Raw genomic sequence first — 16,212 nt, forward strand, 5'->3', positions numbered from 1 at the left:
ACAACCTCTAATCAGTGCTTTTTGTAACACAGAAGCAAAAAATCCAGGAATCAGGTAAACTTGTATTTTTTCATCCATCTTTTCTTCACGCAGGTCCTTAAGCGCCAAGGTTACGATGCAGCCTGTGACATCTGGAGCTTGGGGATCCTGTTGTACACCATGCTGGCAGGGTAAGATGAGAGGTTTTCCTCCAGTGGGTGTACTTCTGCAGTGATTAAGCCAGAAGGGAGTCTGACATGGAGACAGCAAACTGCCTGGCCTATTCTGAGAGATGTGCTCAGTTGTAAGAGGCAGGAAAACAGATGCCAAGGCCTAGAATTAGAACAATTTTTTCCAGAACATATGAATATCCTTGACATTTTACAAACCACTTAGGTTTTTAATAGCCTGGGCCCAAAAATGTTCACTGAGACTTTGAGTCCTAAAAGGTTCACTGGCCACTTAAGTAGTGTTAAAGTGTTACACTGGGAGAGCAATGTTGGAGTGTACACCAGATCATGGCCACCTTACCCATAAGAGGAGATTAATTTGTTTCTATGAATACATATATTATCTTCAGATTCATTCTTCTCCAACGGTTGTTGTTATTGAGGTATCTGAGCAATTTAAAAGGCTAAAAAAAGAACAACCAACAAAACATCATTTTCAGATGCTATCCGAAAAATCTGCTGCAGAAGAGGCAAAGTAAACAGACCAGCAAGGACAGGAACAGGCAGCAGGAGCTTCTTGGGGGATATTTGGATTAGGAAACCTACCGATGGGTTGGGTAAATATTGATGCAAGAAGACTGAGAGAAAGAGTGAGATAAGCAGAGTGGAGTAGGAATAAGGTGTGCTGGAGTGAATGGGAAACACCGTGTGCAAATCCAATCTGGATTTATCAGGCCCCTGAACTTCACTTCTCTTGCTGGCTGAAGGCTATGCTATGTGCACATTTATCCTATTTATCGGTGCAGCTTGGAACTTTGCAGTGACCACTCACAGCTCTTTAGTCTACTTCATGATCATTCAGGTGTGGCAAGAAAATTGTATTCCTAAGTTCATGCAGAAAACAAACAGGTCCTGTCATGTTATTTGTCACTTGCCTTGTGAGCTACAGAAGAGGTGCCAGGAGTTCCAGCCTATTTCGCTCCTGAGTACAGTTGTGCTCAACATTATCTGAAATATAACAGGGCTGTCTCAGCTAAAAACAGGATGATACATTCAAAACGTTTTGTTTTAAAATGTGACTCTTAAAAAAATGCACCCAAAAGGAGGTTGGTAGCCCTGCATGTGACAGGAGGGTTGGAGCTTGATGATCCTTGAGGTCCCTGCCAACCCAAGACATTCTATGATTCTATATGTATTTGAATCTCAAATTACACAGTTGAAGTGTCACCACTGCATTGTGGATGCTTTTGTTCTTCCTTACTTACCAGAGGAAAGCAGTAGGAACTGACTATTATTTGCACCCGTGATGTTATTCTCCTCCCAGCGTTGCTATGAGCAGAGTGCTCAGACACCAAGGGCTGGAGCACAGGTCTGGGAACCTGTTAATGCCGGGAATGGCAGACTTTGGAGTTTCAGCCAGTCCTGAACTCTCAGTGCATCCCTTTGATAGCTACAGAATGGAATATCAGCCTGTATCTTTCTGGGCTGAACTTCCATGCACTTTGAAACATTGGTGGAAATGAGAAAATACAGCATGAGAAATTGAATGTGCTTTTACAAAATATGAGGATAGGAAGCTGTGGCCAAATCCAAGCATCTGTTTAACAGCAGAAGAACCAAACTGGTGGGTATCCAGGACAGCAAAGACAGACGGAAGGGAAGGTATACAAATCCCAGATAACCCTTCTTCTAAAAAGTAGACAGCTGTTGAAGATCACAGAGTAAAATTTGGCTTGGTATATTTTAGTCAGTTGCAAAATCTGATCACTTGTCAGTCCGTGAAGGAAAAATATCTGGGCCCTGTACACGTGGCACTGATTCTATACAGCTGAGTCTGTGTTACTACTGATTTCTGACTGGCTAAATCAGGAAGTTTTTAAATTACTTATTGCATAACATTTGTTTTGTCCAGCAAACGTGCATCTTGTAATTAATAAAGGAGTGCAGAATACATTACAAAGATTTTTTTTCTTTTTTCTTTTTTGTTTCAGCATTGAATTTTTCTCCCTCATTATTTTTACCTTTTATTCCCATTACGAAAGTTCCTCTATCAAGAATAAAAAAGAGTCCAAATGAATCCAGAAAAAGTAAAAGCCTGTGTAACTTTAGAAAAGTAGATTGCCTTCAGTAAAACTGAGAACATAATAGAAATTTTGTATTTAAAAAATGTAATGTCTTTCCTCTGCAAAAGAACTTAATATGAGGAAACAATGCACTGCGTATTTGGAGTGGAAATGAAGCAATCGTGTCTGCGGTTCACTCTGGAAGAGAATCCCTGTTGAAATCTATGGTATTTGTCAGTAGATCCTGGAAACCAAATACCTGCATATTAAACTTTTCCTTTTATTTTTAATAGGTTCACTCCTTTTGCAAATGGGCCAGATGACACCCCAGAGGAGATTCTGGCCAGGATTGGCAGTGGCAAATACGCACTTACCGGAGGAAACTGGGATTCAGTATCGGATACTGCGAAGGTCAGTGGACACTTCCTGAGTTTTTTTCCTATCCTCTTAAATGGGCTGGCAGTGTGCAGTTGTAACCAACTTAGAGACGGTCGGAAGGGTTATTTCTCAGTGCCCTGTGAAATAAGAGCTTGCTTGTTTATGTTCATACCATTCTGCAAGAAATAGTGTTCGGAATTTTAGTAGTTATTTTGATCAAACTAAGGCATAACATAGCACCTTCAACTGTGAGTACTCTCAAATTAGCATGCAGCTCTTTTGTCATGCAACTGAACTTTGAAGAGAAGCGCAGGGTAGTCAATGCCACGAACTCATAGTCTATATGTGAGTCACCTTTTTGATCCACAAAGCTAAGCTTGAGCAGGCAGTTTATAAGCTAGCATTTTTAACTCCTGTACTGTCTGCAGTTGAGGCCACACATCTGTCACAAAGCCTGGAAACCCCAGGAGCTGGAATTAAAACTGGTGCTGAGACTTTTGGGCATGAATCTATGCAATGGTCTGCGAGATGGGTGAATGGGCAGGAAAGCTGTCGAGCTTCCAGTTGTCTGGCATTAATTAGATACTTTGACACAGTTTATGCATTCCTCCAGGAGATTTCATTTTTACCAACTGGCATTATCGAATGGAAAAACAATGATATATTCAATCACAGAACTGCAATTAATCCTAGTAACTTACTTGCCTCCAGATGGCATCCTCTTTAGGCCGAGTTTATCACCTTTATGTAGTCACCATAATGATCAACACTCAGTAAGCTGAATACCTGCCCCATTATCCTTCAGTTGTATTATCATTCGAGAATTGGATGTTACACCTGAACGTTTCAAAGACCAGACTTTTTATTTAAAAAATATAAAGCATTTCTAAAATACAGCCCCCTATCATTTGTATAGGCTGGTGATGACTGTGTCACCGAGAAGATCTTAGTAAATCCTGCACTGCTATTAATTACTTTTTCCCTTTTACTGTTTTCTCCCTTTTGAACCTAGGATATTGTGTCTAAGATGCTTCACGTAGACCCTCATCAGCGTCTCACAGCAGTTCAAGTGTTAAGACATCCATGGATAGTGAACAGGGAGTATCTGTCTCAAAATCAACTCAGCAGACAGGATGTTCACCTGGTGAAGGTATGTCCTACATTCCTGACTATCCCTTTCTGGCAGAAAGAGTTGGGATTTTTGTAAATATTCTGGAAAGGGAGAGAGGAATTGGGAAAATGGTTTGCCACAGAGGCAAAATTTAATATGGCACTGTACTAAAAGTAAAGCTTTTTCACTCATCATCTGCTTCATATTGTTAACTTTCAGCTGCTTTACAATGAACTGGTGGGGCTCTGTGTATGTACTGCTGCCCACTGCTTTGAACCAGACTCCACATCTCTCTGCCAGCCAGCAGACATTATTATCATTTAATGGAAATTGGGACTGTACCCGGGGATTGGACTGGGAAAGGGAGGGAAGAAGCATCAAAGAAATTAATTTTAGCTCAACATTTTCTCTTTTTCTATTGTACAGGGTGCAATGGCAGCCACTTACTTTGCTTTAAACCGAACACCTCAGGCACCAAGGCTGGAGCCTGTATTATCCTCCAACCTGGCTCAGCGGAGGGGCATGAAAAGACTTACCTCAACCAGATTGTAGCAGTACCCCCACAAGGCCTCTTTGGAAACCCATGGTTTATTATTTGAGAGATTCATCTTTACTTGTCTAGTAGAACTTTTTTTGACTACTTGCACATGAAATCACCGGAACTAGCAGAAGTACAGCATAAGGCAAAGTCTGCCTTTCCTCCATCATTTCTTTTACATTCCAGCCAGGATCCTGAGTTTAACAACTTCACAAAGATGTGCCAATTTTGCTGGTAGCTCTGTTTCCTTACTGAGATAAAGCCAAATAAAGTAGATATGCTCCATCCTTCCCTCCCTAGAAGAGTCTTTAAAATGTTCTGCAGGAACATAGTTTTCACTTTTTTTTTTCTCAAGAAAAGCACTTTTTGTAATGAAGATGCAGTCGGGTTTGAATGTTCTCAGCAGTTCCCACAAGCATCGCGATGAAGTGCTCGGCTGGTCGCCTACTGGTCTCCACTCACTCCAGGAGGACTGAAGGCTGCAGAGACACATGGATAATACCTTACTGGAAATAAATGCTATACAGCATGAAGGAGAGCAAGCTGTCTGTGGTGGAAACACCTTCTGATTTCGAGAAATCTTTTGCACTTTGCCCCTGCCCTATCTGGAACAAAGTCAGCAGCGCTTGAGGAGGAGCGCATGCCGTGAGCTTGACTTTGGTGGAGGTTAGATCCTCTGAGAGCAGAAAGTCTCTAAGAATCATAGTCCTCCAAGGGGACTATAGGGTCCCATGGGACTGTGGGAAAGCATTTGTCTAAAGTAGTGGAGTAGGAGCCAATGGATGAGAGGTGACAAAGTTGTTTGGTCTCAGCTCACAAGGAGGCCGGCTGCAGGCAAGGCCACCGCCACCACTGCTCCCTGTGGGGAGTGCCTGTTTCTGAAGGGTCCAGCCAGCTCTGTCACAAGCTTTAATAATTATAAATCAGGAGGAGAAACAGTATGATGCTGTGCTTTTATATTTATATAAATATATATGCGTGTATATTTATATATATATAAAAAAAATCTGCACCCTAATGCCTGGATTTTTCAGGTTCAGGGAAATAAAACTTGGTTGAAAAGGTCTCAGCAAAGTGGACCTTTTTTCTCATTCCCTGAGCTACTTTTTTATTGTTTTTCTTACCCAATGTGGCATAAGGTAATCACAAGCTGCCCGGGATTCTTCTTTATAGTGCTTTTGTTTTGTTTTCTGAGTGAATTTTGTCACTTCAAATGCTTTGTGGGAGAAGCTGATGTGCTATCTTGGCTTTTTGTCTATTTTGAAGGGAGAAGAAAAAAAGAAAAACATGAACATGGAGCTTTGTGTGCTAGAGGTGGCAATTGCCTGGCTGGGTGGTGGTGCGCTATGGTGCCATGTGAAATGACCAGGTCATGGCGTCAGTGTCCAGGGAGACGAGGACTTGCATTTGCTATAGCAATATGCTTCCTAAAACTATCTGTGTTCCAGTGTTAACTGAACTTTGTTTGTTTGCGTTAGTCTATTTTTAAATTTAAATTTATTCTTAATAATTTAAACCAATATTTAATGTCCAGGTTTATGTGCTGTGCACACAGGAATGCTGCAAAGCAGCTCTTCTTGAAGGCCTTCTCTTTTCTAGAATAAACAATGCTGTGAAACTTCACACAGAGGACGAATTGGCTTGAATTGCTGTGTGGGAACATGCACAAGTGTGGCTATGTTTATTCACAAAGCAGCAGAGAATAATGTGCTTAATTCTCTATTCTGGCTAAGCTGTGCTCAATGTCAGCTATTTGCTACTTTTACACTTCTCCTCTCATTAGAAGTCAATTAAATCTCATACATTTCTGCTGTCAGAGTGCTGAGAGATGTCGTGGCTGATGCAGAGATGCTCTGGCCAAGTCCCTGGATGTGACTTCTGTCCGCAGGAAGCCAAGGTGGCACAGGGATGCTGAGGGCACCTGGAGGAAGGGCTGGATTTGCTGGTGTCCCGGTTGATCTGAATTGTTTCAACAAAATGTCTTTTTAAGGTGTCATTGTACACGGCAGAAAGAGTGTTGTAAATACTAGGTGCAGTTTTTGCTTCCACTTGAAATTTCCTGGCATCTTTCATTGGTTCAGTTTGGTTTCTCCTCACAGTCATTGGAAACAGTCTGATCCCTTCTTGATGTACTCAGTCCTAATTTTTTGAGCTTTTTTTTTCCATCTGATTATGTTGTAGGCCAACCTTACAGGATGGTGCACTTCCAGGAGTTCAATAGTTTGAATCTCTTCCTGGTTGAGCTCTTTCTAGTCCACCAGCTATCACCCTATTAGCCGTACAAGGTTGAGGCCACGTACAGAATGCTACATGTTGATGCTCATTAATTATTTTCATTTATAAGCCCATAAATTACATATAATGGTATTTGATTATCAAGATTTTGTTGCCATTGTGTCCAGATGTATGCATGTGTGTGTGTATGTAAATACACAAAAATGTGCAGACCCGGCTTATCCAAATGAGAATGTCAGCATAGTCAGTGTTCGATGTGATGCTGAGGAGCTGTGTCTGTGACATTCTTAGCAATTTGACACTGAAAATGGGAGTGGTTGCCCTAGGTGTGGATAGGACCATGCTCAGTGAGCACTGTGCCTAGGGGAGAAGTTGTGTGGAGTCTTTGCCCCATCCCAGCTGTGCAGCCCCCTGCACCCCTCCACAGAACACATACACATAGTTATGCCACCAGTGATGCTCTCATGAGGGTGTTCTGACCTGTGTTGGTCAAAGTGAACCCAGTTCATCCACAATCGGTCTGGCTGATGCAGTCATTTGGACTGAAACGCAACATATGTTTAGCTCCTAAAAGTCTAACTAATCTCTTTGAATTAGGAAAAAAGAAAACATAGAATCACAGAATCACCAAGGTTGGAAAAGACCTACAAGATCATCCAGTCCAACCACCTATCCATCATCTTGCAGGTTATTAGTCCACACCATGAACTAGTGTCTTAGGCTGGTAGAAATAACATATTTCAATTTCTGAACTATCCAAGTGAGCAAAGCAATGGCAGTCCAAGGCATGCTCAAGCACCTCCATCACATACAATCAGAGCTGTCCTTCAGCACAGCAGAGCAGGCTGCCCAGTGGCAGAAGGCATCTCTTGAGTGCCTCAAGGTCTTGTCATGCCACTGCTCCACAGCTTCAGCCAGCATGTGCCAGTGCTGATGATTAAAGAGGGAGCCACTCACTTTCTCTTGACCTTAGCCACTCCTCCCTTATCCAGGTCATCGCAGGGCAAAGCAAGCGCTTGGCATCTGAGCAGGCAGGGGGTGGCAGCAAGGTACCAAGGCACCCGCTCTGCTGTGACATGTACTGACATGGGGCAGTAGGGCCCTCCACTGAGGTGAGTGCGGGCAGTGGGCTTTGTAGACAAGCAGGTTACCCAGGCCAGGTTGTGTACGCAGAGATGGGAGGCAAATCCTGGCTTCAAGAAGTGTGCCACAAGTTTGTGTAAAATGCCAGTAACCAGAAGGTGTATGCTTTCAGATGATGTGCCATGGGGAAATGGTGCTGCGTGTATTTTTGCCACTGTGGAGATTATAAAGAAGAAATCCTGAGATTTGTTGTGAAGTCATCAGTTTTCACAGAGGAAATTCCTGACTTTGTAGAGTGATCCCTGGCAGGAGGAAGGCAGACAAACGTGGAAGGCAAAGCAGATTACTGTAGCAGAAAAGGAGGTATCTAAGCTTCCACACAAAAATGATTTTCATTCATGTCTGTTGAAGCTGTATCTGTGGAATTTTGTAGCAAAACATGCCAAAGCAAACAATCAGAAGCAAAATTCCCTTGGAGAACATCTGTGGACTGCTTCTTTAAGCAAGAGCCAAGGGAGATCCTGGCATCTGATTCCTAAAAGATGCACAACTAGGCCAACAAGCTTAGATATCCTTTAGATTAAAATAAAAAGCCTTAAAGTAATGCTGATAAGATGTTTTAGTACAGTTTGTAACAAAGGAAAATGTGCAAGCCCATTTTCATCTGTCCATTTGAAGCACAGATCCAAACCCCATAGAAGTATGTGCTCCCTGCCCTGACCCGACCACAGCTGCCTACAGCGGGCACAAGGAAGGTTCTGAAAGTAAATACTTGAGTAACGTTACTCAGAAAGTGAAGACAATAAATGTGTACATAACCAAAATTCTCAGCATTTAGGCAAGCAGTGAGCTGAAGCCTGTGCAGAATGAGAATGTTACAGAACAAGTAAAGTCCCATTAGTTCCCAGACCCAAATTTTAGCTACAAGCTATCTGCGAGACTGGGAAAGCTAGATCTTACATTCCTGCATGCTCATGAATGACAGTGTGCTCAGGACAGACTGCTAACCAGGCATCTGAGTGTGTATGCAAATGCTGGCTGGCACAGGTAAATGTTCTGCAGCCTGAAGGTCAGAATGTAAGAGTGGGGCATTCCATATCACCCTGTGCTGTGTTAACTGTGATGGTCAGTGCTGAGCTGTATAACCACTATTCTTGCCTAGGTATATGTAGTTGTAGTTTCTGCTTGTGCAGAAAGTGTCACCTAAATGGATGTGATGCTCATAATTTTTAGAGAAAATGGGGAAAAGCCAAATGGGGAAAATGCATGCTTTTTTGGATGAAGTGGAATTTTGAAAGGGCAAGTTGGAAACAGGCCTTTGGAAGTGCAGAAATTGAAAACCAGTTGCTAAAAGGTTGTTTCTGATTGTTCCTTGTAGCCAAACCTTGCTCCTCCTTACTGTTGAATCCGTACCTTGTTCTGTAGTCAGCTCAGGTGAGATCCGAGGCCAGCCAGGAGCAGTATCCCGATGGTGAAGTGGGACCACTGGGTAACAAGGGCACACGTGGTACCTGGGCAGTACCAGGAGAATCTGACAAAACACAGACCATGATTTAGCACTTTGTTTACAGGCTCCACGTTCATGTTTACAATGATTTCTGAGGCTCATGCTTTTTACGTTTCCTGTATGAGAAGGGCAGCTGGTGTACAGATATTTATTATGTTTACCAGCATTTCTGACTAGATTTTTTTTATAGTACATGGTTTTATGAAGTGTAATATTTTTATAGCAGATTGACGATCTTTGGACTTTCTATATTGTTACACACAACTGCTTGCAAACAAGCTCTTTGCTCCCCTTTTTCTGTGCACTGTGTGCAGTGCTGCTGCTGCTATGCTGCTGGCCTCAGCTGCTGCTCCCACAAGCTGACAGTGTTGTGAAGCCACACGAACAGACTGCAAAAAGCTGTGAGCGGGTGGGAGGGCTGGCAGTGTGCTGGGACTGGCCGGAGGGCTGGGGGCTGAGCTGAAGCAGGGCAAGGGCTGGGCTGTCTGTGGGGAGATGCCTCACTGCTCACCTGTCTGTACTCTGTCGTTTCGGCTTGGCATGCCTATCTTTTCCTTCCTTTATAAAGAAATAAAAAAAAAAAAAAAAGAGAGAGAGAGAGAAAAAGGGATCCCGCTTGGTTTTGCATGATGCCTTTCCAGTCCCCAAGCACTGGCCATGCTTGAATGCCAGGTGTGGTGATGGTAAAGACACAGTTTTACCTTTCCAATCAGACTGGAGCTGTTACCTCTGTGCAACCTGAATACTCAAGCCTCTAATTTGGGAAGCAACGAGTAATCCCGTAACCCTCCATCAGCAGACAGTTCACCCAGCAGGCATATTTGGGGTTTCACTGCCAGAAAAAGTGCAAGCATTCATACAAGCTGCCTGGCGTGGATTTCCTCTCAGAGACCTCCTGTGGCACGGCTCTTCTGAGAACCACTGGCAAGCAGCCAGCACAGCCTCTTCTTGCTGAGCTTACCAGTGACTGCAAAGCAAAGCCAGCCTGTTCTCTTGGGAGGAACTGGGTCTGCCTCACTGGCATTACCACCACTACAATTCTCTTCCCCTCTGTGATATCCAGCAGCATCACAGAAGTGTTGAGTCCAGCTCAGGAGCTGCGTTTGGTACCAGACATGGAAAAACTGCGTGCAATCCATGTCCAAGTAAGCTGTAACATGGATTTCACATACATGGCACAGCATTTTTGCTGTGCCCAAGGGTAGCCACATGCCTCTGTTCTCCTGCCAGCTGCTCCTGTCCTCCTCCTACTTCTATCACTTCTTTTCTCTGTCCCTAAGAAGCGACTATGTCCTCTGTCCCCAGAAGCGACCCTTTCTGCGCCTTTACTCCTCATGGTCCTTCACCACTAAGACATCTGTATGTCTCCATCCTCTTCCTCATGCCCTTGTGCCTTCCACAAATCATTCCTCCTTTCCTTTACCAAGCTTTTCCCTTGAGAGGTCCATACCATGGCTTGTAGGGCCTCTTCAGGGAGGCAGGGCAATGACTGCTGCACTTTAAAGGCTGTGGTAAAAAAAGGAGACTTTTCTGGAGGGCCCTTATCATATGCGAGAACATGGAAATGGGAAGACTGATAGAAAAAAAAAAGAAAGCATTCCTCTCTCTTCCTTCTCTCCTTCTAATTCCTGCTTTAACATATTCAGGGTCAGGAGCAATGCAAGTTTAACCAGTGTTTGTCACACACAGCTGTGCAGAGGACGTGGTTAAAAGTCACTCCTGAGTAACATCTCATTGACGGGCAGCATAACTGCAGGCTGAGGGCAGCAGATAGTAAGAACAGTAAATAGCAGGTAGTAACAATAAAAGCTAATGTCTGAAAATTACAAGCACAGATTTTTCACTAAAAGCTATGGAGCAGAACAGAAGACAAGATTTTTTTCTATGACCAGCTATTCAGGTTGACCACAGATTGCTTGCAGTGCACTGGCTGCTGACAATGCCATCCACCCATTTTCCAGATGCAAGGTAGAAGTGGATCTCTATCCATTCATCCAATTGGACAGGAGAGCTATTTGTAGTGCTCTCACTGCATGTTTTCTAAACATTCAGAGCTGGCCTGAGCCCAATTCCATTCTTTGTTGGGGAAATTAGTCTATAACAAGGCTGGTGAGTCACAGCCTGTGGTGAGGCTGCGTGTTGTGCCGGCTTGGCACACTCCTGCCTAATTGATTCTCGCTGTCTTTCAGGTTCTGCCCTCACCAGTAAAAGCAGCCATGGTCACAAAGCTTCAGGCCTTCCTACTGCAGAAAAAGTGGGCTTGAATTCTAATGCTAGCCTCCTTGTTAAGACATGCAGACAAAGACTCTGTGATTTCCAGTGCATTTACCCAGACTTTCTGATTATCATGCTGTTGTCTGGGCTTACTCTTTCTGCTTATTGTAAACTCTGCAATAATCAGTTATTTGCTTTACTTATCCATTCAGGCTGGCTGCTTCTTCAGCTGTGAGTCAGTGTCAAGAATGAAGTGAAAGTGTGTATTTCCTTAGCATTTGGCCTGTACATGCCAGTGGACTTCAAGTATGAATCTCCACCGTTATTAGCTGAGCAACAGAACCAAGTGGGACACAGCAGGGATGTCACCCCCAGCGTCTGTCACCGCCTCCCCCTGGAGTCAGAAGCCCTGTACTGAGATTGTTACCGGGTTAATGCATATGAGAACCACCAGAGGGCCTCAAATAAATAGATGACCAGTATGAATGAAACCTTCCAGTACAGAGAGGTGAAAAAGGCTTTAATCTTGAATAAGCTCTCCGATTAGAATGAAGAGAGTGACAAAACAGACCCAAAAACCTTCAGCTCTTAAATTCCCAATACCTGGAGCCAAGTGGAACTGGGCATCTCCATGCAGATTCTGCACATCCATGAGGTATCCCCCAAGATGTATGGATAGGTTGGCTGCAAGATCCTAACCATAATATCCTGAGTATTAAAAAAGAAAAGAAGAAGGTGAAGAAGGGAATTAAATTATCAGTGACAAATGCAGCTGTTCATAATAACACACAGTGACAGTGCAAGAAGCTTCTTCAGGCAAAACACCACCACCACTGTAACACATGCACGTGCACAAATCCAGCCCCAAGAAACGCAAATGTTATTATTTCCCCATTTTTAGTAAATCCTAACATTTCTAAACAGTTCCAAACACTGTCTGGTGAGAGCTGTTCCACCACTGTGACCTAAGAGCACTGTGGGGCAGTGTCCATGAAGAATGAAGTGGCAGAATATGTGTTCACCCCATCAGGGTGCCCTGCTGTGGGGTGACAGCCCGCTGTTTTAGCCCAAAGAGTCTGAAAGAGCCTGTACAGATGGAAGCCTCTGTCATGTTCCCAGGAGGTGGGGTGTGTGAGTTTGACCAACAACAGTCTGAGGAAAGAGCTGGTGGGGCTCCCTGCACTGCAGCACCCTTGGAAAGCACTGGAACCACAAGGTTTCCACATGGTTCAGTGATGATGTTCACGCTGTCTCCTCCTGAGTTTTGTGAAGAAAATCAGTGGCTGTGCTGTGCAGGCTGGAAAAACTGACCTTTGCACAGCCTTCAGGAAGGGCACCCTGGGCAGAAAGAAGGAGCCAAGTCACAGGCTGCTGGCATGATAAGGGCACTCCACTGCTCCAGATTTCCTGTTATTAGGGTTCTGTTGAACTTCCATGCTCCTGCATGGCTAATTCTTCCCCTCCTCATTACCCACGTGACAAAGCTTGGCACACAGAGCAGGCCCTGCGCTCCACTCCAGGCATGAAGCCTGTAGCTTGGTGTACAGGCTTGGAGCAGTCAGGAATTGCACAGCTTTGGGGCACAGGCTCTCATGTTTACGTTATAAGGCTCTCAGTGTAAAATAAATAAATAAGGATATCTTTTCAAGTCCTTGAGATATGAACTGTAGTCTTACCGCTTAATATTAATGTTTATTAGGAAGATCAATACTCATATAAAAGAGGACCTCTGACTTTCATCGAGTCGCAGTATTTCAGTGTCTTCTGATGTGAGAAAGACCTATGCCACAGATTTTGGCTGTCAACAAGCCACCCATCTCCCTTCTGCTTAGGCACATTTGGGCACGTGAGTGTATGTGTCTGTTTTCTTAAAAGCATGCCCATTTGCATCAGTGACATTTTTTTCTGCTGGACTTTGTATGAACCTAAATGACTCCCTTTTGAGTCCTGAGTGACCTTGTAGAAGTCCACCAGGATCTACCGTTTATTTCACTTTGATCCCAGCAGCTTTGGAAAGGACTTTGGTATGTTTACCTTCAAGTTACTCATCTTGTATGCCCACAGTTTGTTTACCCACTGTAGCCCACTGAAATCTCCCCCCCTTTTTTAGCCTATTAAAGAAATAGGCCAAAGGTGATTTCAGGGCCCCTATCTGGGTGAGCATCACCAATTCCATCAGAGACAACCTTTGACTTTCTCTTGTAAGTCAGCAGCATCCCAGATACCGTCATGCCCTCACCAGTCACCAGCAAGTGAAGAAATCTCAGCACACTGAGCCAAAAATTGGCTCCACCTGAAGCAGATTTAACACCACTGAGGATACAGCAATTAAACCAAGGACAGTCCAGGCGTAATCACAGCTTTCTGATTCAAGAGTGCTCATCTGCTTTTATACATCCAGGCAGTTGCATTGGCATTATAGTTTTTATGTTTTTGATGGGTTGGAGGCTGGAGTTGATGATCTTAGTGGTCTTTTCCAACCTTAATGTTTGTATGATTCTATGATACTAGTGTTCAAGGCTTTCCAGGTGAGTTGTTCTTTAGCAGAAGAAGGACTGGAAGCAGTGCTAAGCACAGAACTGTTCCGATTCACCAAGACTGACAGCCTCCTGCTCCCCCTCCCAGCCAACCCCCGTCCCAGCCAACCCCCTGCCTCAAATGGGAGGAGCTGAGATACAGCATATATAAACAATAGGCATGACTTTATTAGTGGTGAAGCATACTTGGAATCTGTCTTTTTATCATGTTCTACTGAATTTATATTTGTTCTGTTCATTAGTGACCTGTGATTTCTGAGGAGAGAGTTATACGGCTAAAATGACTGTCATTAATTAACAGTGCATCTGAACTTTGATCCGTTTAGTTTCTGCCATTGAGCAGACACTTGATTTCAGTCTCCTTGCATGTTTGGGGACATTTTTATTACATAAAACTCCTTGAGGTAGTCACAGAAAGCTTGAGAGAAAACCTGTTTTTGGTTCTCCTCATGAAACACGTGTTTTTCAGCACACAGAATCATAGAATCACCAAGGTTGGAAAAGACCCACAGGATCATCCGGTCCAACCATCCACCCATCACCAATAGTTCTCATTAAACCATGTCCCTCAACACAATGTCCAAATGTTCCTTGAACATCCCCAGGGTTGGTGACTCCACCACCTCTCTGGGCAGCCCATTCCAGTGCCTGACCGCCCTTTCAGAGAAGTAGTATTTCCTAACATCCAGCCTGAACCTTCCCTGGTGCAGCTTGAAGCCATTCCCTCTAGTCCTATCACTAGTTACACGAGAGAAGAGGCTGACCACCAGCTCACTACAACCTCCCTTCAGGTAGCTATAGAGAGCAATGAGATCTCCCTTGAGCCTCCTCTTCTCCAGATTGAACAATCCCAGCTCCTTCAGCCTCTCTTCATAAGGCCTGTGCTCCAGACCCCTCACCCACTTTGTTGCTCTCCTCTGGACACGCTCCAGGGCCTCAATGTCTTTCTTACAGTGAGGGGCCCAAAACTGGACACAGTAGTCAAGGTGCGGTCTCACCAGCACTGAGTACAGGGGGACAATTACTTCCCTGTTCCTGATGGCAGCACTGTTTCTGATGCAAGCCAGGATGCCAATGGCCCTCTTGGCCACCTGGGCACACTGCTGGCTCATGTTCAGTCGAGCATCAATCAATGCCCCCAGGTCCATTTCCTCTACACAGTTTTTCAGCCACTCTGCCCCAAGCCTGTAGCGTTGCCTGGGGTTATTGTGGCCAAAGTGTAGGACCCGGCATTTGGTCCTGTTGAATCTCATCCCATTGGCTTCAGTCCAGCTATCCAGCCTGTCCAGATCCCTCTGTAGGGCCTCGCTACCCCCGGACAGGTCGACACTTCCAGCCAACTTGGTGTCATCTGCAAACTTACTGACGGTGCACTCGATGCCCTCATCCAGGTCATCAATAGAGAATTTGAAGAGGACAGGCCCCAGCACCGACCCCTGGGGAACACCACTCGTGACCGGTCGCCAGCTGGATTTAACTCCATTCAACCACCACTCTCTGGGCCCGGCCCCTCAGCCAGTTCCTTTACCCAGCCAAGAGCGTACCTGTCCAAGCCATGGGCTGCCAGCTTCTGCAGGAGAATACTGTGGGAGACAGTGTCAAAGGCTTTGCTGAAGTCTAAGTAGACTACATCAACAGCCTTTCCCTCATCCACCAGACGGGTCACTAGGTCATAGAAGGAGATCAGGTTGGTCAAGCAGGACCTGCCCTTTGTGAACCCGTGTTGGCTAGGCCTGATCCCCCGGTTGTCCTGCACATGCTGTGTGAAATGTTTTGCAAAGTGTGAAACCTCCCTCACAACCTCAGCCAAGCTGTTCATGATACGTCATGTCATCAATCCTCCTTCCCCAGAAAACTATTTCTACCTTTTATTTTTAAATCCATCTGGAATACTCTCCAGTTTCTGCTCTGCAGCCCAGTTCAGCCGTTCTGGGAGGTGTGGCCTGTCAGGTGAGCGCTGCCGGTCTGCCTGCTCTGCTGCACTGGAGATGACACTTACAGCAATTAAACCACATATGACATTTATATAACATTTAACTGTAAAAGAAGATTCTCCAGCCTGAGTGAAGGAGGGGAATTTTGCAATGTGGTGTTGCAAAAAGCAGTCCTCTTACCCCAGCTGACATGATTTTGCAATATACAGTACAGAGTGCACCTGACTGAGCAAGCACTCCTCAACCCTTCCTTCTCAAACACAAGCAACAGTTGCTTGAAGGATACCAGCAATGCAGCACCATGATATTAGAAACAGTGGTGCAATCATCTTCCTCATAAGGATCTGATATGGACCTGTACTGCAAAACTGGCTGATTCTAAGCAGCCTTACCGACGCACACTTATATTTAGAATAGAGCCTGAAATGGTCTTCTCTGAAGCACTGTTAAATAAATAAACTGC

General features: G+C 44.5%; 1 protein-coding gene and 1 non-coding gene across 7 annotated transcripts in view; one reads left to right on the forward strand and one right to left on the reverse strand.

Annotated features, from left to right (window-relative positions):
• RPS6KA2 (ribosomal protein S6 kinase A2) overlaps window positions 1-5,862 on the forward strand; it is a 272,066-nt gene extending 266,204 nt beyond the window's left edge. For all 5 annotated transcript variants that reach the window (XM_046939777.1, XM_040697491.2, XM_419611.7 and 2 more), the window contains 4 exons: window positions 94-170; window positions 2,506-2,623; window positions 3,603-3,740; window positions 4,128-5,862. In XM_046939777.1, the coding sequence (XP_046795733.1) occupies window positions 94-170; window positions 2,506-2,623; window positions 3,603-3,740; window positions 4,128-4,253 (459 nt within the window). In that variant the 3' untranslated portion in view covers window positions 4,254-5,862. The remainder of the gene's footprint in view (window positions 1-93; window positions 171-2,505; window positions 2,624-3,602; window positions 3,741-4,127) is intronic.
• On the reverse strand, window positions 5,441-13,876 carry LOC101750102. 2 transcript variants are annotated; one of them, XR_006939021.1, is made up of 4 exons: window positions 12,590-13,876; window positions 11,882-11,986; window positions 8,971-9,088; window positions 5,441-7,771 (listed from the first exon to the last, which is right to left on the reverse strand). It is a non-coding gene; the product is annotated as an uncharacterized LOC101750102 (transcript). The 2 variants fall into 2 exon arrangements; XR_005858157.1 differs by having other exon boundaries at window positions 5,441-9,088; window positions 11,882-13,876.
• Window positions 13,877-16,212: the final 2,336 nt, after the last annotated feature.

Source organism: Gallus gallus, chromosome 3, assembly GCF_016699485.2.
Source record: "Gallus gallus isolate bGalGal1 chromosome 3, bGalGal1.mat.broiler.GRCg7b, whole genome shotgun sequence".
NCBI lineage: Eukaryota > Metazoa > Chordata > Aves > Galliformes > Phasianidae > Gallus > Gallus gallus.